This window comes from Aethalodelphis obliquidens, unplaced genomic scaffold (genome assembly GCF_003676395.1).
Source record: "Aethalodelphis obliquidens isolate GAN/ISIS:26980383/991018 unplaced genomic scaffold, ASM367639v1 scaffold49, whole genome shotgun sequence".
NCBI classification, from domain to species: Eukaryota; Metazoa; Chordata; class Mammalia; order Artiodactyla; family Delphinidae; genus Aethalodelphis; species Aethalodelphis obliquidens.
Window position 1 is genome coordinate 6280682 of NW_020837993.1, and position 22460 is coordinate 6303141.

The following is a 22460-nucleotide window of genomic DNA, read 5'->3' on the forward strand; positions in this document are numbered from 1 at the left end:
CACCTGGATGTGCAAACATTTTGTCTGATGCAAAAATGGAAAAGAAGATTTAGAAATAAAAGAGAGAGGGTTGGAAGGGAGGAATAGAGTGCTGGTGTGTCTGAAAACAGTCAGGACCCATATCCTGCTTCAGTTTTGATCTGTTGAAGAACATGCTCAGCACTTATATTTCAGGCTAATTTGATATTGCCTTTTTGGTGGTCCGAGCTTTGTCATTTGTTTGGAAGCTGTCATCTTTATTAGTCTCTCTGGCTGATCTTTGGGGCTCCCCATCAGGTGGCGCGTGCTCTCCGTTGTCTGACTGGGCTTGGCAAGCCGCTGGCCCTTTTATTGCTGTGTGATGCGGGCATGCTTGCCGGACAGCCTGTAATTAGACCCACCACAGATGACAGTTACAAGAGAGCCTGGTAATCATTCTAGCTGCCTGATCTGATGTTTATGGAGAGAAACCTTCTTTGTGGTCTGGTTAGGGTTTACTATACTGTGTCTTACTTTTGCCGTTTGATTTATAATTCAGGAAGTTGTGTTTTGCTACCTCTCTGCCGAGCTTGGAGTTGTATCATTGGTTTTTGAAATAACAGTGCTAATTTGGAGGGGGTAGTTTTCATTGGACTGATACTGTAGCTCCCAATTTTATTTAAAAAGATAGGAAGACAATTAAATCAAACAGCCAGTTCATTATGTCATCATTTAAACGATGTTCCTGTACAGTGTTTAGACTGTTTTAGTCTCCCTGGGATTTTCTTATAACCCAAATCCATGTTTTTTAGCCCTTTAAAATGACTTTTCTATATCTGGCCTAGCTTTAAATTTTTTTTTTTGTTTCCACTCGTTGCCAGGGATACTTCACTTTGTCAGGGAAAAATAAAAAGAAAGAAATATACTTATTAGCTCAATTGGTGTTGAGACCTCCATGGCTACGATTTTAAGTCTGGAAAAGCATGGAGCTATAGAATGTTAAGTCAGAGGGTCTTTACGTTCATTCATGGGGGAAGAAACTGAAGGCTTCGGGAAAGTGATTTTTCTCCTGGCCTGTGAGAACAGAGGATTTTCAGTCCTTATACCATTTTTACAGTGTGTGGCTTTTGTGGTCATAAATTTTGCAATTATGGTTTTAGTTCATGAGTATGAGCTGTATTTAAACAGTGTCCACAGATTGGGTTATTAAAAAATTTTTTTAAAACATACTTTTCTGCAAGTCTTACATTTGGAAAATGTTTTATAAGTCTGGAGAGCTGCTACTCAGAGGGGTAATATGCCCTGGAGGAACAAATATCTGTAATATCTGCTACTTCATGTGGGCTTTTCTTACAGCAGATGAATCTTCCTCATTAAGACTTGAGGGGTAGTGCTGCTGCCGCTAAAGATGATGACGTGAGGATGATGATGATAATCTGCTTGTATGTTCTGGGTGTTTAAGTTTTGACTTCTGCTGTTCAACTTGTTCTTACTTTATTGGGCTACAATAACACTTTTAGTGAAATACTGTCTCAAATTTTATCTTTTGTTTAAAGAGCAACAGAATACTAAGCATGAATTTGCCAATAGCAACATTTCTTCTGCTCTGGTATAAGCCAGGTACATGCAATTATAAACTTTATTGTCAATTATTCCGTAGCAAAAGTGGCTTTCCTTGGAAACCATTGAAGTCCTCACATTTCTGGTAAGGAAATTTCTATAGGCTAATTTGTGCTCCAGATTCTACTTTGCAAAATAGGAAAATGTGATGTGTGTTTAGCTGTTAAAAAATTAGCCACCTGTGGCCTCAGTCGCCTATACCTCTTTCCATACATTTTATTTTGCATTTCATGATTTTTAGACTTTTAGTAATGTACACATTCCAAGAGAAAAATAATTGATTTCCAGGAAATTCTGTGCATGTGCATACACACACGCACGAACATATACATATGCAGAGGAGGAGGAAGAGGAGAGAAAGGAAAAGGGAAAAGAGAAGGGATAGGGCTTCCCTGGTGGCGCAGTGGTTGAGAGTCCGCCTGCCATGCAGGGGACACAGGTTCGTGCCGCGGAGCGTCTGGGCCCGTGAGCCATGGCTGCTGAGCCTGCGCATCCGGAGCCTGTGCTCCACAACGGCAGAGGCCACAGCAGTGAGAGGCCCGCGTACCGCAAAAAAAAAAAAAAAAAAAAAGAGAAGGGATAGCAAATAGCCTTTCCATTGCTGGAGTTTACTTAAAGACAGTCCTGCAGGTGGCGATAGAATCTCATAAATGATAAAAATCCCAAAGTAAATTTCTGTGCACTGTTTCTTGGGGATTTTAATTTCAGTAATTTATTTTTAATTTGATACAGTCATCTACAAGCCGAAATCATTACATTAGAAAAAATTCAAATGTCCATGTTGTGTAATCTCTGTTTTTATAAAAATTTTCTCAGATATTTTATGGCGTTTTTATCTTTATGCACAAGAGATGAGATCTAGGTTATTGCCGAGCTGGTCCAGATTTTATATGACAAATAACCATTTTAAGCCTGTTTTTTTAATTTTTATTTTACTTTTTTTAACATATAGCTAAAATTTGATGCCTGTGCCATTAGTTAGGTTCATAAAATCTTTTGCTATTGAGTATTAAGTTGTATAAGGGTAGTGCTGTGTGGGTGTATGTGTGTCAGTGTTTGCTTGTGTATCAGAGTATCACATCAGTTGCTTCCAGAGGACATTTCCTTCCTTAGCTAATTGTTGAAGGTTAGTTTTAATCTGAGAGGAATCACAAATTCTTTGAAAGCTATTTATTTTACCCAACAATAAAAAGGCAACATAAACAGTTCGTTTGAAAACACTAGAAATTACATAGTGGATATGATAACACTTTTTCAATTATTTTATTTTAGATATTAGGCTTTCTTCAAGCAAAGTTAAAACATTCAGTAGATCTTTCTTTCCTGCTAGTTGAGGTTCAAAAGTTCTTAAATTGCTTATTGTGAATGTATGTTTTCACTTGCCATTTTTTCTTAAGTTTGTGTTCAAAGATGCAAACTCTAAAGTGATTTGCTTAAACATAAAGCTAATTTTCAGCTCTCGTCTTTTCATGTAGCCTCATTTAAAAAACCTTTGCAGTGCACATTTTCAAGGGGAACTGCCTTGATTCTAGAAAATGTAATTATTTTGGTTTAAATACTTTAGGCTTTAGATGTTGAGTGTCATCAACAGACAACTGTGATGGTCTTGAGCAAATTACGTGAAATTCAGTCTTTGTCTCCTGAACATTTCACTAAGTCTTATGGTGAAGTTCAAAACCAATAAGGTCTTGTATACTGTACCGTCGAATACAGAATTTCTTATAATAGAAGAGGGGGGAAAAGAGAAAAGAAAAGAAACCTTCTAGCCTTCTAATATTCTGTTTCAATTGCTATTCCAATTACTCATGAGGGGGAAGAGTGGAAAGCAAGTCAGACCCTCGGAAAACCTGTTTTGCTGCCTTCACATAAAGGATATTCAATTCTGTGCTCTGTTAGCAACTGACCAAAATCTAATCCATTAAAAAATATATCGTGGTAAGCAGTTCTTGAAAATGTTTATAATGAATGGTAAAAGCCAAGCCTCCACTGTGAGATTAGCAGTTGGAACAGGATGTGTTCATCAGGAAATAGGTTATTGCCTTACCAGTGTGTCCTGCTGCGTAACCTGCAGGATAGATGAAGATTTAAAAGCTTGCAGTGCAAGGGGTTTATTTGATTTCCCCCCTTTGCCTTCTTTTGCATATCACAGTGTTGTTTATCACCCATGGTGCTTTTTATCAACAAATCTATTCCAAAGTTCATTTTATAGACAAAAAGCATCCAGTGTTTTGGAGGTCACCTCCCCCCTCCACGCCCCACCCCTGCCACACACACCGGATGCTCATCAGTGACCTATTCAGATTAATGTAACTAATTCACTTTTACAGAGCGAAGTCTGTAGCTTTAAAAAATAATAAGAGAATGGTGAAAGATGATTTTCCAGAAGTCTGGACTCACCCTCACTCCCCATCTTAAAGATACATGAAATAGTGGATACAGGAAATACCGAATACCGTGGATTCTGGTGATTTTCCTGCTTTTTGCTTGATTGCCGTCCAGTGTTGAAGCCAGTGGACAGTAGTGCTAATGAATAATGCCTTCTACATGGACGATACCTATAGTCACACACACGCAGTGACTAAGAGATCAAATACACTGGCTAAAAAGCCTTAGGGAAGCATTATGTGTCTGAGGTCTGATCTATTGTCTGGGAGGTCAGATGAGTGTTAATGCACTCTGCAAAGATTACACTCCCTCTCTAATTGCTCCGACACTTCCTTAAAGGATTTAAACAGTCAGGAAAGGTGATGCTCCTTGTCAATTTTTGTCTTCTGCCTGCAGTTGAAGTTTATCTGTCTTTCCACTGAGACCACTAGATCAAGTAGCCTCGCCAGTGTCAAAGGCATAAACTCTGAATTAATAGTGAAAGCAAGGAGAGATGTTATTTACAGCTCCATTATGACTTGCTCTTTAAATGCTTTGCATTCCATCTCTGGTGTTTACATTGTGAAAACAACAGCGTATCCACGTTCAAAAAGGGGGGCTGAAAGAAATCCAAGGCTTCACTTTGACTTTTGATTAGGTTTGTTTTCATAATCTTTTCTCAATGACAGAAGGGCCAGTGTGGCATTTTGCATTGAAGTTATTTCCGTTAAAGAAGTAAAGAATAGTGGACTTTAGCATTTCCTCTGTGCTGCTTCCCCCACCAATACACACACACACACACACACTCCATTCTGAAATGTTTATCCTAAGGTAGGCACGTACAAGACTGACTCACACGTAGGACCTGATAACTTTGTCCAGACCATCATTATAAATTTCATACGTCGTGCAAACACATTTTTAAAAACCTCTCCTCTCCGCATTAAAGAATGCTTACTCATTCCTCTGTGGTGTCTGGAAGCTGAGATATAATTTTATCAGACTCTGTATCTCTTACATTGCTTTGATTTTAACTTAGTATTTTCTAAATGACACTGAAAAGCTTGAAGGAAGCTTTTACCAATTCTTCCATGATGGGAGTTTAGGAAATCCCGGGAATCTGTATGTTGCAGATACGATATTGCATTCCTTAAATTCATAGTCTGCCTTTCTGTAGGAGTGGGGAGGGCAAGCTTGCATTTCACCCTGAGCATATTCCGCCCACCATGTGCAGTTGCATCATTGAGAGGTAAGAATTCCTCTTAGATCGGTTCAAATTGCTAATATATGTGGCCTAGAGCCTGCAATATATTTATGTAGCTTCCAAAAGAGACTTGGGAGGATTCCCTGTAATTCAAGATGGTAGTCTGAATGATGGGTGTAGATGGATTTTTTTTTTTTTTTTAAGAAATCCTTGTTTGTCCCACGGGATTTTCACACTTTTCAGCTGACGGCACTGTATTTTACTCATATTGTGTAAAGCTGTCAGTGTATGCGTTATGTGTGTCTCCTGAAGACTGAGCAGATGACGAGAACTATTGCTAGAGGGGGAAAAACACATTGGAATCAACATCTTCAGGAGAGAATTTCTCCAGTGTCTCTCGTTCCTGCTCCTATGTAGACTGTCCCTCGCACTTCGTCTTATTGTATGTTCCCTTGCACTGTTGGTAGATTACACTGAATGTTTCATCTGTATATAAAAATTAAAAATTCAAACAAAAATCTGGCCCACATGAAGAACAGGCCCTTTGGGCATATGGTTCATTATGCATATTCGTTTAATTACTAAAACACTTGGGATGGCTTTCCTGCCCTTGCTTTCAACTGGCAAAGTTGGATCTCTTCTACTGCACAGAAAATGTAGCACAGGATTCTGTTCTGAAGGATAAAAAAAGAAAAGGGGGGAAAAAAGAGCCTTTGAAGAAGGAATTCACCAAAAGGAGGTATGATTCTCAGTATGAAACCAATAGAAGTCAGAATCTCTCTCTTTTTCTCTGCTGTTTTCGTCTCTTTCTCCCTCTGATTTCTACCACTGCCCCTGAAGGCTAGTTTTACTGTGGTTCGTTTATATGAATGCAAGCAGGGCAGGAATGTGAGACTAAGGGTTTGGGTTTCAAGTACATTCCCTCCGAGCAACTCAAGTCTCACGATGAAGCTGTCTAAGTTTTATTGGTTAGAAAGGCCGTGCTATGAAAGTGTGACTTTAATTGATTTTTCAGGGCAAACAGGTGGTGATGGTTTAGACATGCCCTAGTCTCAGTGCCACTCCTAATTCGGAGCAGCACATATAATAGCTTTATTAAAATAAACAGCCCCCTGGCTTTGCTTTTACCTGAACATCTGCCTCTTGGATTTTAAAGGGCCTTTTAAAATATTTTCATTCTGTGCTTAAATGAATCTGATCCTAAAAAAGCTGAGGAAGACTTTATTTTCTATTCATGTCATCAAACTTATTATTTTTTGTTTGAAAGGAAAAACATTAAAATTCACACAGCGTCTTTAAATAGGATCATTGTTGTTTCAGGAATTTTGGTGGTTGTTTTGGGAACATTTACTTACATGATGCAACAGATTTTAAACATAACAGGCCAAAAATTGAATTCGTACTTGCTGGGTTTTGATTTGAACTATTATTTTGGTGAGCAGAAGATTGTTTGAATGTCAATGGTGTGTGTGTGTGTGTGTGTGTTTGTGTGTGTGTGTGTGTGTGTGTGTGTGAGTGTATGTGTGTATGTATGTGTGCACATACGTGCTTAAAGACCATATTTTGTGTTCCTTCCCGGTTTATAGTGATGTCTCAGCTTTGTCGGAAAGCTGCTTGGATTCCTCATCAAAATAAACTCAGGACTCCTAAGAGCATTTTTAAAGGAAAGGAAGATCCAAACTTGGCATCAGTTTTGTTTTTAGTGGCAAGGATGTGTGGCTCTGATACAAGCACAATTTTCTTTTTGATTAAGCAAATAGGTAGTCTATCCGAGTAATGGGAGACCATCCAAGACATTCTTGATCCAATTCCTAAGGGAATTGTTCTTTGCTATAAAGAGCATTGCTCACTAACCCCTGTGGGAGAGTTCTCGAATTAAGGCACCTTAGTCTATTTTAAGCACACTGAACATGTAAAGAGCTACTGCAGGCTTAATGTGAACATATTGCAACCCTGCTTCTTTGAGTGCCAGAAATAAAGCTGTAAGTGGAGGAACTTAATACAGTGAACTGCTTTATTCCATCACTGTGCTAATGCTAATTAGATACACTTGCTTTATTACCCAGAGCGTTTTTCCTGTATTCATTCTGATCCAATCTTTCTGTGAATATGAAGGAATAAGTCTTAAGTGTTCAGTTGAAGTTTTTAGTCAGAATTGCAGCCTGATGTTCATGTGACCAAAGTCACATGAACATCCTTTAATCAGAGCAGATAATTTGCTGATGACTTTGAAAGGTGTATTTACCAAAATCAGACTTTCCACTGCTCAATTGCTAGCTTCGGCAAAAACGCGTAATGAGAAATTTACTGTCTGGTTCTAGACCTGGAATGATGATCATTCTGGGTGAAAAAGCCAATAGTTGCAGCACATTACATGTTTTCTTTGTCTCATTTAGTTTAGTGCTTTTCTACTTTTTAAAGTAGCTGTTCTGCCTCTATGAGTGGTATGAGGATTTCTATTGGGCTACAGGTGATTGACTTGTTCCCATTTATTTAGAATCATCAAGAAATGTAAAGTGTAGAGTGGCCGGTAGCATGATACAAACCTTAACATGATGGGATTTTAATAAATACTTTATATTTAAAAGAGGGAAAAGATGATGATGTATTTAGAAAGGAATGCATGCATAAATACAAGTTAGAATCATTTTTTTTCTGTTTTAAAAAAAATCCCATTATACAGTCAAAAGGGGAAAATAAATGTCAACAAAACCTCTGTCTAGAAAAATACAGTCTAAAAGTCTCCAATTTATATTTAATATTAGTATTTTATGGACTTTTTATGTATAGACTTCCTCTAAAATCAGAATGGAATAAGCTACATTCTTCTAGAAGTGTTCAGTTTAGTGTTATTGTGACATTGGCAGTTTGAAAATTACAAACAGTTACAGAGGATAATAAAAGTAGGGAACACATAATCCAGGTATCTTTCTGCAAAAGTATTGGGAATAAATTACCAGTTGTGATCATTCTCACACAAACCTAGAACTAATTGATGAACTAACTCTAAGAGAAGGCAAGACACCTAGTTTGATTTAACTCGCAATGAAGTGACCAGATCATTCCATGTCTTGTAGAAATAGTCAAAGACAATGCCAAATAAACACCAAAAGTGGTATATTCTGACACCCAAGAAAATAGGCGGTTAATCAATGTTGATTTGGTAAACTTTCTATGTATGTTGCTCGAGCATGATGTCGAGGCACAAAGGTTTTGTTAGAGGATGGGAGAAAAGTGAGGGTCAGAGCAGGAAAGGTCTTTACAGTTCTGGATCCAATCTGAGTTGAGGTTTGCCAAAGTCATTCTTCCTTGATTGGTGCTGTTTTCTCCTTACCTCCTTCTAGGTGGAGGCTGGACTGGGAAGGACTGGGAAAAACAATTTCTTGCCTAGACCCAGTGGTTCCTTCCAAAGGTGTAAAATTGGTTTTCTGGTCAGTCTAGATAACCTTTCATAATTTCCCTAGATGTGTTCACCTTTTTTACATTATACTACTTTATTAGTTTTCTATTGCTATTGTAACAAGTTACCATACACATGAGTGGCTTAAGACAACACAAATTTATTATCTTCCTGTTCTGGAGGTCAGGAGTGTACCACAGGTCTCACTGCACTAAAATCAAGGTGTTGGAAAGGCTGTGTTCCATTCTGGGGAGAATATGTTCCCTTTCCTTTTCCAGCTTCTAGAGGCTGCCCACATTCCTTGGCTCATGGCCCCTTCCTGCATCATATCCAGCAAGGGCACAAGGTTCAATCCTCACATGGCATCACTCTGACCTTGCTTCTGCCCTCACATCTTTTCCAGAATTTCTTTTTCTGCCCCCATCTTCCACTTTTAAAGACCCTTTGATTACATTAGACTCAACCAGATAATCCATGATGATCTTCCTTTGTTAAAGTCAGATGATCAGCAACCTTAACTCCATCAGTAGTCTTAATTTCTCTTTGCAGTGTAACATATTCACAAGGTCCGGGGAATAGGACGTGGATATCTTTGGGGTACTATTATTGTGCCTACCACAACCATGCCTATCTTCTATTTATGTTGCTTTCTGATGGATAAGGATTTCTGAAGCAAGAGCTGGTTCCTTGCATAGAAATTAATTTAGCATACATTTGTGGGGAGGGGGGAAGAGTTTATATATTATGGACATTTAAACCTGAGAATGGCTGAGAGGGCTGCAATTACAAATATACAGAAGTCACATGTTAGTAGTAACTTGAGAGACTGTTGGTATTTGGCTTGCTCTGTCTGCTTCCCTGTGCTCATAGTGTATGGCTGGAGGGTCAGACATCTAGGAGGAAGCTATGTTCCTCTCCACACAGCAGATCTTGAGTATCAGAACCCCAACGGGGAGAGGAATGGATGGGCTAGTTCTAGAGGGCAACCAAAAGGGGTAAAGGGACAAGGAGTGACTTGAAAGTTTGCCCAGGACTCAGATGTAGTTCCTGGTAAGTGGCTGAATGTTACTGGGCATAAGATCCATGGCATTTCCCCACTTGATTCCCTGCGGTTAACCAAAATACAAGCCATGTTTAAAGAACCAAAAAAAGCCTATATTCTCTGTAAAACACCCCTCAGCATCCCAGAGAAAAGTGATTTTGCCCTTTTTCCTGGGCTATTGCTGTTTCTTTCTAAAATTTTTCTCAGTTTCTCATTTCCTTACCCCATTCCCATAATTAAGGGTCATTTGCTATTAGAATTATCTAGTTAAATATCTGATCCTGTTATTTTTATTCTCTTAAAAAATCCATTAAAGACTTCTCATTTAGTTTACGATCACATCTTCAACTTACTACCATGACATACAGGTCTTTCCACGAACTGGTCTATCGTTTTCCTTCTCAACGCCTTATTCCCTGTGTCTCTAGGAAAGTTCTATCACAAACAAGCTCATTCTTATTGCCCCTTAATGTTCACACACCCCCAACTCTAGTCCTTATCTGCCTTCATCACCATCATTTTGTCACTTCACGAATGTCATATAGAAGGAATCTTATATTATGTAACCTTTTGAAATTCACTTTTTTTTTTTCACTCAGCGTACTGGCTTTCAGATCCATCCAAGTTGTGTGCATCAATAGTTCACTCCTGTCATGAATTTTTGAAAAATCAGAATACTGGGTAACATCAGACCTAATCTCACATGATGACAGTCAGCTAAAGTTGAGTAGGGGGTGGACCCCTTGGAGAAGGTTTACAATCTGAGCACACCCTGGTCCCCAACGCTCCCTATGGTCTTACACCTGGGCTTCCTGTACTTTATATTTTACCCTGACCCCTGTGGGCATCTGGATCTGTAACCCCTGACAGTAGCTACCATTTCTGAAACTGATGTAAAATAAGCAGTGTTTCACACATTAATATATCTGATATGGGAAAACAAATTGTATCCCCCTTCTCAGATAAGATGGGGAAACAAAAGTATCAAGTAGTAAGTTTTGACAGAGTTAAAAAAAAAAATCTGCACGTCCTATTATGTTTATGCAGTGTCTACAAATGTATTAGACCACAGATTTTTTTTTTTAAACACCGTTGACTACAAAGGAATTTGTACAGGTGTGGGGGAGAGGTGTCAGGGGTCATGGGGGTGGGACTTTTAGGAAGAATGCTGCTACTCGTTTATTCCCAAGGCCGATAATAGAGAAAGTGAGAAAAGCACACTGACAGCTGCTGCTCAGGACCACGGCATCACCCCCAATTTTTGTACCCATCATAGTTTTGATGTGTGAGCGTGTGTGTGTCGTTCGGTTGGTGTCTTTCCTCCTTTTCTTCTTTATCACCCATCCTGGCCTTCCTCACTTTCAAAATCAGCTCTTTGTCCTTCATAGCAGCTGTAAAACAATAGAAGTGGCTGCTTGGGAGCGCTTAATTCCAAGCCTTTGGAAGGCATTCCTAGGTCAGTGCAAAATCATAGCCATTATTTCCTGTGGTATGTTACCTGCCGTAAAAATTTTATTATAAAATATATTGTATATGCAAGGGAGTTGATAAAACCATGCACATACGTGTACATTTTAAAGAATAAGAATCACTTGTTTACTTCCACTCAACTTAAACAATGAAAATTCCCATTATTTTATTTTTATTTGTTTATTTTTAAACATCTTTATTGGAGTGTAGTTGCTTTACAATATTGTTTTGGTTTCTGCTGTATAACAAAGTGAATCATCTATATGTATACATATATCCCCATATCCCCTCCCTCTTGCATCTCCCTCCCTCCCACCCTCCCTATCCCACCCCTCTAGGTGGTCATAAAGCACTGAGCTGACCTCCCTGTGCTATGCAGCTGCTTCTGACTAGCTATCTGTTTTTCATTTGGTAGTGTATATATGTCCATGCCACTCTCTCACTTTGTCCCAGCTTACCCTTCCCCCTCCCCATGTCCTCAAGTCCATTCTCTATGTCTGAGTCTTTATTCCTGTCTTGCCCGTGGGTTCCTCAGAACCACTTGTTTTGTTTATATTCCATAAATATGTGTTAGCATATGGTATTTGTTTTCCTCTTTCTGACTTACTTCACTCCGTATGACAGATTCTAAGTCCATCTACCTCACTACAAATAGCTCATTTCATTTCTTTTTACGGCTGAAAAATATTCCATTGCATATATGTGCTGCATCTTCTTTATCCATTCATCTGTCAATGGACATTTAGGTTGGTTTCATGTCCTGACTGTTGTAAATAGTGCTGCAAAGAACATTGTGGTCCATGTCTCTTTTTGAACTATGGTTTTCTCAGGGTATATGCCCTGTAGTGAGATTGCTGCATGATATGGTGGTTCTATTTTTAGTTTTTAAAGGAACCTCCATACTGTTCTCCATAGTGAGAGTATCAATTTATATTCCCACCAACAGTGTAAGAGGGTTCCCTTTTGTCAACACCCTCCCCAGCATTTATTGTTTGTAGATTTTTTATGATGTCCATTCTGACTGGTGTGAGGTGATACCTCATTGTAGTTTTGATGTGTATTTCTGTAATGATTAGTGATATTGAGCATTCTTTCATGTGTTTGTTGGCAATCTGTATATCTTCTTTGGAGAAATGTCTATTTAGGTCTTCTGCCCATTTTTGGATTGGGTTGTTTGTTTTTTTGATATTGAGCTGCATGAGCTGCTTGTATATTTTGGAGATTAATCCTCTGTCATTTGCTTCGTTTGCAAATATTTTCTCCCATTCTGAGGGTTCTCTTTTTGTCTTGTTTATGGTTTCCTTTGCTGTGCAAAAGCTTTTAAGTTACATTATGTCCCATTTGTTTATTTTTGCTTTTATTTCCATTTCTGTATGTGGTGGGTCAAAAAGGATCCTGCTGTCATTTATGTCATAGAGTGTTCTTCCTCTGTTTTCCTCTAAGAATTTTATAATGTCTTGCCTTACATTTAGGTCTTTAATGCATTGAGTTTATTTCTGTGTATGGTGTTAGGAAGTGTTCTAGTTTCATTCTTTTACATGTAGCTGTCCAGTTTTCCCAGCACCACCTATTGAAGAGGTTGTCTTTTCTCCATTGTATATTTTTGCCTTCTTTATCAAAGATAAGGTAACCATATGTGTGTGGGTTTATCTCTGGGCTTTCTATCCTGTTCCATTGATCTATATTTCTGTTTTTGTGCCAGTACCATACTGTCTTGATTACTGTAGCTTTGTAGTATAGTCTGAAGTCCAGGAACCTGATTCCTCCAGCTCCATTTTTCATTGTCAAGATTGCTTTGGCTATTCAAGGTCTATTGTGTTTCCATACAAATTGTGAAATTTTTTGTTCCAGTTCTGTGGAAAATGCCAGTGGTAGTTTGATAGGGATTGCATTGAATCTGTAGATTGCTTTGGGTAGTAGAGTCATTTTTACAATGTTGATTCTTCCAATCCAAGAACATGGTATATCTCTCCATCTGTCTGTATCGCCTTTAATTTCTATCATGACTGTCTTATAGTTTTCTGCATACAGGTCTTTTGTCTCCTTATGTAGGTTTCTCCCTAGGTACTTTATTCTTTTTGTTGCAGTGGTAAATGGGAGTGTTACATTAATTTCTCTTTGAGATTTTTTGTTGATAGTGCATAGGAATGCAAGAGATTTAAGAGCATTAATTTTGTATCCTGCTACTTTACCAAATTCATTGATTAGCTCTAGTAGTTTTCTGGTAGCATCTTTAGGATTCTCTATGTATAGTATCATGTCATCTGCAAACACTGACAGCTTTACTTCTTCTTTTCCGATTTGTATTCCTTTTATTTCTTTTTCTTCTCTGATTGCTGTGGCTAAAACTTCCAAAACTATGTTGAATAAGAGTGTTGAGAGTGGGCAACCTTGTCTTGTTCCTGATCTTAGTGGGAATGTTTTCAGTTTTTCACCATTGAGGACGATGTTGGCTGTGGGTTTGTCATATATGGCCTTTATTATGTTGAAGCAAGTTCCCTCTAGGCCTACTTTCTGCAGGGTTTTTATCATAAATGGGTGTTGAATTTTGTCGAAAGCTTTCTCTGCATCTATTGAGATGATCATATGTTTTTTCTCCTTCAATTTGTTAATATGGTGTATCACGTTGATTGATATTGAAGAATCCTTGCATTCCTGGAATAAACCCCACTTGATCATGGTGTATGATCCTTTTAATGTGCTGTTGGTTTCTGTTTGCTAGTATTTTGTTAAGGATTTTTGCATCTATGTTCATCAGTGCTATTGGCCTGTAGTATTCTTTCTTTGTGACATCTTTGTCTGGTTTTGGTATCAGGGTGATGGTGGCCTCGTAGAATGAGTTTGGGAGTGTTCCTCCCTCTGCTATATTTTGGAAGAGTTTGAGAAGGATAGGTGTTAGCTCTTCTCTAAATGTTTGATAGAATTCGCCTGTGAAGCCATCTGGTCCTGGGTTTTTGTTTGTTGGAAGATTTTTAATCACAGTTTCAATTTCAGTGCTTGTGATGGGTCTGTTCATATTTTCTATTTCTTCCTGGTTCAGTCTCGGCAGGTTGTGCATTTCTAAGAATTTGTCTATTTCTTCCAGATTGTCCATTTTATTGGCATAGAGTTGCTTATAGTAATCTCTCATGTTCATTTGTATTTCTGCAGTGTCAGTTGTTACTTCTCCTTTTTCATTTCTAATTCTACTGATTTGGGTCTTATCCCTATCTTTCTTGATAAGTCTGGCTAATGGTTTATCAATTTTGTTTATCTTCTCAAAGAACCAGCTTTTAGTTTTATTGATCTTTGCTGTTGTTTCCTTCATTTCTTTTCCATTTATTTCTGATCTGATCTTTATGATTTATTTCCTTCTGCTAACTTTGGGGTTTTTTTTGTTCTTTCTTTCTCCAATTGCTTTAGGTGCAAGGTTAGGTTGTTTATTTGAGATGTTTCCTGTTTCTTTAGGATTGTATTGCTATAAACTTCCCTCTTACAACTGCTTTTGCTGCATCCCATAGGTTTTGGGTCATCATGTCTGCATTGTCATTTGTTTCTAGGTATTTTTTGATTTCCTCTTTGAATTCTTCAGTGATCACTTGGTTATTAAGTAGTGTATTGTTTAGCCTCCACGTGTTTGTATTTTTTACAGATCTTTTCCTGTAATTGATATCTAGCCTCATAGAATTCTGGTCGGAAAAGATACTTGATACAATTTCAATTTTCTTAAATTTACCACGGCTAGATTTGTGACCCAAGATATGATCTATCTTGGAGAATGTTCCATGCACACTTGAAATGAAAGTGTATTCTGTTGTTTTTGGATGGAATGTCCTATATATATTAATTAAGTCCATCTTGTTTAATGTATCATTTAAAGCTTGTGCTTCCTTATTTATTTTCATTTTGGATGATCTGTTCATTGGTGAAAGTGGGGTGTTAAAGTCCCCTATTATGATTGTGTTACTGTCGATTTCCCCTTTTATGGCTCTTAGTATTTGCCTTATGTATTGAGGTGCTCCTATGTTGGGTGCATAAATATTTACAATTGTTATATCTTCTTCTTGGATTGATCCCTTGATCATTATGTAGTGTCCTTCTTTGTCTCTTGTAATAGTCTTTTTCTTAAAGTCTATTTTGTCTGTTATGAGAATTGTTATTCCAGCTTTCTTCTGATTTCCATTTGCATGGAATATCTTTTTCTATCCCCTCACTTTCAGTCTGTATGTGTCCCTAGGTCTGAAGTGGGTCTCTTGTAGATAGCATATATATGGGTCTTGTTTTTGTATCCATTCTGCCAGTCTGTGTGTTTTGTTGGGAGCATTTAATCCATTTACATTTAAGGTAATTATTGATATGTATGTTCCTATTCCCAATTTCTTAATTGTTTTGGGTTTGTTATTGTAGGTCTTTTCCTTCTCTTGTGTTTCTTGCCTAGAGAAGTTTCATTGGCATTTGTTGTAAAGCTGGTTTGGTGGTGAACTCTCAGCTTTTGCTTGTCTCTAAAGGTATTAATTTCTCCATGAAATCTGAATGAGATCCTGCTGGGTAGAGTAATCTTGGTTGTAGGTTTTTCTCCTTCATCACTTTAAATATGTCCTGCCACTCCCTTCTGGCTTTCAGAGTTTCTGCTGAAAGATCAGCTGTTAACCTTATGGAGATTCCCTTGTGTGTTATTTGTTGTTTTTCCCTTGCTGCTTTTAATATGTTTTCTTTGTATTTAATTTTTGATAGTTTGATTAATATGTGTCTTGGCATGTTTCTCCTTGGATTTATCCTGTATGGGACTCTCTGTGCTTCCTAGACTTGATTAACTATTTCCTTTCCCCTATTAGGGAAGTTTTCAGCTATAATCTCTTGAAATATTTTCTCAGTCCCTTTCTTTTTCTCTTCTTCTTCTGGGACCCCTATAATTCAAATGTTAGTGTGTTTAATGTTGTCCCAGAGGTCTCTGAGACTGTCCTCAGTTCTTTTCATTATTTTTTCTTTATTTTACTCTGCAGTAATTATTTCCACCATTTTATCTTCCAGGTCACTTATCCGTTCTTCTGCCTCAGTTATTCTGCTATTGATCCCATCTAGAGTATTTTTAATTTCATTTATTGTGTTGTGCATCATTGCTTGTTTCCTCTTTAGTTCTTTTAAGTCCTTGTTAAATGTTTCTTGCATTTTCTCTATTCTATTTCCAAGATTTTGGATCATCTTTACTATCATTATTCTGAATTCTTTTTCAGGTAGGCTGCCTATTTCCTCTTCATTTGTTAGGTCTGGTGGGTTTTTACCTTGCTCCTTCATCTGCTGTGTGTTTTTCTGTCTTCTCATTTTGCTTATCTTACTGTGTTTGGGGTCTCCTTTTCACAGGCTGCAGGTTCATAGTTCCCGTTGTTTTTGGTGTCTGTCCCCAATGGCTAAGGTTGGTTCAGTGGGTTGTGTAGATTTCCTGGTGGAGGGTACTAGTGCCTGTGTTCTGGTGGATGAGGCTGGATCTTGTCTTTCTGGTGGGCAGGTCCACATGTGGTGGTGTGTGTTGGGGTGTCTGTGGCCTTATTATGATTTTAGGCAGCCTCTCTGCTAATGGATGTGGCTGTGTTCCTGTCTTACTAATTGTTTGGCATAGGGTGTCCAGCACTGTAGCTTGCTGGTCATTGAGTGAAGCTGGGTGTTGTTGTTGAGGTGGAGATCTCTGGAAGGTTTTCGCCATTTGATATTACGTGGAGCTGGAAGGTCTCTTGTGGACCAATGTCCTGAACTTGGCTCTCCCACCTCAGAGGCACAGCCCTGATGCCTGGCTGGAGCACCAAGAGACTGTCCTCTACACGGCTCAGAATAAAAGGGAGAAAGAAAGAAAGAAAGAAAGAGAGAGAGAGAGAGAGGGAGGAAGGAAGGAAGGAAGGAAGGAAGAGAGAGGATAAAATAAAGTAAGGTAAAGTAAAATAAATTTATTAAAATAAAAAATTAAAATTATTTTTAAAAAGTTTTAAAGTTAAAAAAAAAAAAAAACGACGGACAGAACCCTAGGACAAATGGTGAAAGCAAAGCTATAGAGACAAAATCTCACACAGAAGCATACACATACACACTCACAAAAAGAGGAAAAGGGGAAAAAAATAGTCTATCTTGCTCCCAAAGTTCACCTTCTCAATTTGGGATGATTCGTTGTCTATTCAGGTATTCCACAGATGCAGGGTACATCAAGTTGATTGTGGAGATTTAATCCGCTGCTCCTGAGGCTGCTGGGAGAAATTTCCCTTCCTCTTCTTTGTTCGCACAGCTCCTAGGCGCTCAGCTTTGGATTTGGCCCCGCCTCTGCGTGTACGTCGCCTGAGGGCGTCTGTTCTTTGCTCAGACAGGTCGGGGTTAAAGGAGCAGCTGACTTCGGGACTCTGGCTCACTTAGGCCGGGGTGGGGGGGGGGGGGGGGGGGGGGCGGGGGGGGGGGCGCGGGGTGCGGGGCACGGAGTGCGGGGCGAGCCTGCGGCGGCAGAGGCCAGCGTGACGTTGCACTAGCCTGCGGTGCGCCATGCGTTCTCCCGGGGAAGTTGTCCCTGGATCACAGGACCCTGGCAGTGGCGGGCTGCACAGGCTCCCCAGAAGGGGCGGTGTGGAGAGTGACCTGTGCTTGCACACAGGCTTCTTGGTGGCGGCAGCAGCAGCCTTAGCGTCTCATGCCTGTCTCTGGGGTCCGTGCTGATAGCCGCGGCTCGCGCCCATCTCTGGATCTCCTTTAAGCGGCGCTTTTAATCCCCTCTCCTCGCACACCAGGAAACAAAGGCAAGAAAAAGTCTCTTGCCTCTTCTGCAGCTCCACACTTTTCCCCGGACTCCCTCCCGGCCATCTGTGGTGCACTAACCCCCTGCCGGCTGTGTTCACGCCGCCAACCCCAGTCCTCTCCCTGCGCTCCGACCGAAGCCTAATCCTCAGCTCCCCGCCCCTCCCGCCCCGGCGGGTGAGCAGACAAGCCTCTCGGGCTGGTGAGTGCCGGTCGGCACCGATCCTCTGTGCGGAAATCTGTCCGCTTTGCCCTCCTCACCCCTGTGGCTGCACTCTGCTCCGCGACCCCGAAGCTCCCCACCTCCGCCACCTGCAATCTTCACCCGCGAAGGGGCTTGCTAGTGTGTGGAAACCTTTCCTTCTTCACAGCTCCCTCCCAGAGGTGCAGGTCCTGTCCCTATTCTTTTGTCTCTTTTTTTTTTTTTTTCTTCTTTCTTTTGCCCTACCCAGGTGTGTGGGGACTTTTTTGCCTTTTGGGAAGTCTGAGGCCTTCTGCCAGCGTTCAGTATGTGTTCTGTAGGAATTGTTCCACATGTAGATACATTTTTGATGTATCTGTGGGGAGGAAGGTGATCACCATGTCTTACTTCTCCATCATCTTGCAGGTCCCACCCTCCCGTTATTTTAGAGTTCTTCCTCTGCCTCTTTATTACTGAATCCTTCTTCCCTCATCCCCAGAAGTAGTGGTAACACTGAATGTCTGTCATTTACTCATTGTGGTTTTACTACCTTTGTATCTATCTTGAGCAGTGTAATTCAATTTTGTCTGCTTTTTTAAGATTTTATAAAGGAATTGTGTAATATTTTTAGGTCTTACTCTGTGACTTACAAATTAATTCACTCAGTATTGTTTTTGACCTTCGTCCATGTGGTCAAAATGTGACCGTCAGATATCTTCATTCTGTATGATATATAACTTTATGTGTAAGTTATTTATCCATTCTACTCTAGAAAGGTATTTGAATTGATTGCAGGCTTGATTGGGGTTTTTTGTTTGTTGGTTGGTTTGCTTGTTTTTCAGCTATTATGAAAAGTGGTCTTGTCAACGTTGTACATTTCATCTGGCGGACATGTGCAAGACTTTAGAGCAACGGCTCTCAATATGTAGTGCCTGGAGAGTAGCATCAGCATCACCTAGAAACTTTGCTGAAATGAATTTCTCGGGCACCTCCCCAATCCTGCTGAACCAGGAACTGTAGGTGGGGCCCAGAGATCTTGTCTACACCAGTCCTCTGGCATTTCCCATGCATGCTAAAGTTTGAAACCCACTGCTCCCAAGTTTATACCTAGGAGTAAAAATGATTATCTGATATACACATTCTGCTTAATAGTTAATGTAACCGTTTCCCAAGTTACTGAACCGTCAGCATCAAATAAAAGTTATCAGTGTTCTACATCTTAGAAAACTCTTCTCGTTATATGACTTCTAAGTTGTGTCAATCTCTTGAGTTGTCATACTTTGTTGTGGTTTTAATTTCCATTTTCCTCACTATTAATAATATATATAGGTTTGGGGACCTTTCCACTCCTTTTTTCTCCTTTTGCCTAATTTTCTTCCCCCCTCTACCTTTTTATTGATTTGTAGAGGTGTTTTATGTAATCTAGATAGAACTTCTTTGTAATAGAAATATCTTCTCCAAGTTTGTGGCTTATTTTTTTTTCATTATATATTTTGATGAACAAAATTCTGATACTTAATGTCAAATTTATTAATTATTTTTGCTGTGGTTTGTGCATTTTGTGTCACTGTAGAGGGATCGTTCCCAGTCTCAAAGTCATAAAGATGCTCTTTAATTTTTTTATGGTTTTACTTTTTATATTAAATTTTAAAATCTGCTTGTGAATTGAGTTCATTTTTGTATTTTGGATACCAACTGATCCAGTACCATTTCTTGAATATTCTACTTTTCCTCAGAGATCTACAGTTTCCACCAGGTCATACTGTAAATCAGGTTTCCTTATATAGGTGGGCTTGTCCATTCATTGGTCTCTTGTCTACACCAGTACCAATGTTACACAAACATCATTTGAATTTAGCATTGTCCTTCCCAATTTGTTTTTCATCTTCAAGAATGCCTAGGCTCTTCTTGGCATTTTGCTCTTCCACGTAATAGTTAGAATTGACATGTGTTTCACAAAATACAGAACAAGACAAAGCCAATATGGAAAATAAGTCAGAATCAAAATTATTGAGTTAACTGTCAGAATCATGCCATTGATAAAGAACAGCAGAATGAAGCCAAATTAGAAATAAAAATAAGAGAAAAATTGGTGAAGTAGAATATGTGTGTAAAATAAAAAGGAATAACAGTTAAAAGCTGTCTCTTTGAAAAACTAACAAAATGGGTTATTCTTTCCTGAGAGTTTTCAATGTACAGAGAGTAAAGACACAAATAAATAACAGCAGGCATTGAACAGGGAGATAATTCAGATGGGCAGAGATTAAACATATGAGGATATTATGAAGTTTTATGCTTAAAATGTTGAAAGATATATGAGAGAGATGAAACTTGTACCACAGTGTATCCAAATGACTGAAAAAGAATGAGAACTCGAATGGTCCTACACCTACTAAATAATTGGATCAGTGGTTTAATGTCTTACCAGAAAACAAATCATAGGCCCAGGCAACTTTAGAGACACGTTTTTACCAAACATTCAAGGAGCAGATAAATCCTATATTATACAGATTCTTTTCAATTGCCTTCTGGCTGTTATCTTTTCCATTGAAAAGTCAGTTGTCGGGCTTCCCTGGTGGCGCAGTGGTTGAGAGTCCGCCTGCCGATGCAGGGGACACGGGTTCATGCCCCAAGCCGGGAAGGTCCCACATGCCACGGAGTGGCTAGGCCCGTGAGCCATGGCCGCTGAGGCTGTGCATCCGGAGCCTGTGCTCTGCAACGGGAGAGGCCACAGCAGTGAGAGGCCCGCGTACCGCAAAAAAAAAAAAAAAAAAAAAAAAAAAAGTCAGTTGTCAGTTTGATTGTTATTCATTGTGGAGGAAATGTGATTTTTCTTTAAACTTCACTATATCTACTTTTCCCCTTTCTTTTGGTCATGAATTATATGCAGTTTTACTATGAGATGCCTGCCTGTGATTTTTTTCCCCTTCATCCTATTTGAGGTTCTTTAAATCTGTAACTTCACAGCTTTTATATTAGGTTTTTGGAAATTCTCATTCAATATCATTTATAGCTTTTCCCCATTTCTCTCTTACTCTCTTTTTCTGGACTCCAAGTTTTTACATCTAAATTAAAACTTTCTAAATGTGCCATGTAGCTGCTTTTTTTTTTTTTTGGTGTATTTTGTCATCATGTTTATATCTGCTTTAAGTATAGATATTTTCTACTAATACTCCAAATCACAAATGCTCTCTTTTCTGCTCTGCTATTAAATTCATTTAGTGAGCTCTTCATTTCACTTATCTTTTTAAAAAAAATTTTCCATTTCCATTGGATTCTACTTCATAGACCCCAGTTCTCTGCTGATATTCTCCATGTTATTTTAATCCATTTTCATGTATATATTAATATACACATATATATTATATATTAATCATGGATATATATTTTTTTTAATTTAATTTAATTTTATTTTATTTTACTTTTTGCGGTATGCGGGCCTCTCACTGTTTTGGCCTCTCCTGTTGCGGTGCACAGGCTCCGGACGCGCAGGCTCAGTGGCCATGGCTCACGGGCCTAGCCGCTCCGCGGCATGTGGGATCTTCCCAGACAGGGGCACGAACCCATGTCCCCTGCATCGGCAGGCAGACTCTCAACCACTGCGCCACCAGGGAAGCCCTAATCATGGATATTTTAAAATTTATAACTGGTAACTCTTACATCTAAATAAACTTTTTGTTCTCATTGTCTGTTTTTCTCTTGATTTTTGGTCATTGTTTTTTAATCCTGACCATACCTGGTTATTTTTTTTATCAAATACTGGATAAGATTTATTAAAACATTTTAGAGGATATGGAATATGTTATTTTCCACAAGAGAGGATGTAGAGGAGGCAGTGAGGGTCTAGCAAGTCAGAATGATCCAGTTAGGGATTGAAATGATCCAAGGTAGGAAGGATTTCAAGCATTTTGAGGATTGATCTATTTCTGGTTTTACCCCTATGCTTAGTGCTTCAGGAGTCTTAATAAAATTCTGTAGTGTTTACTAGAGCCCTTATTTTCTAAGAGTCCTTAACCTCCAGTTTTTATTTCCCAACTCAGTGTGATTGCCAAAAACTTTTAGTTCCCACTTTCTGCTTGGCCTCAACTTTTCATCCTAGCCTCACATGCTTTAGGAAACAGTAAATTTCTCAAGGGAACATGCATGCAGAATGTCAGGCTTGCATCTCTGCGATTCCTTTCGTCCTTCAAGTCCTGGCTGCCATAGTTCCCCTGCACTCCAATTTTTACCTCCCTAGATAATTAAGATTGAAGCGAGCTCTAAACTGCTCCTGTGTGCTCAGCCACTTGTCTTACACAGTGAATTGGCAAAAATAAAACAAAATATAACAAAAAACTCTGAAGGAGTTAAAGCAATAGCAAACTAAGATGTACCTCGCTGCATTTGTCTCTTATCCTTGATCTTGTCCCCTCAGGTCCTGGATGCCTTGATTCTCCCTAAATGTCTTCATACAGAGTTTGTATAGATTATTCAG

The 22460-nt window shown here is 39.1% G+C and overlaps 1 protein-coding gene across 11 annotated transcripts in view; it reads left to right on the plus strand.

Moving 5' to 3' along the window:
• MCTP2 (multiple C2 and transmembrane domain containing 2) overlaps positions 1-22460 on the plus strand; it is a 251891-nt gene that overhangs the window by 179024 nt on the left and 50407 nt on the right. The window contains exon 18 of one of the 11 annotated variants that reach the window (XM_027083170.1): positions 1619-1857. The exons of the other annotated variants lie outside the window; for them this stretch is intronic. Coding sequence (XP_026938971.1) covers positions 1619-1681 — 63 coding nt within the window. The 3' untranslated portion in view covers positions 1682-1857. Of the gene's footprint in view, positions 1-1618; positions 1858-22460 lie in introns of those variants that run through there. 11 annotated transcript variants of the gene reach the window in all.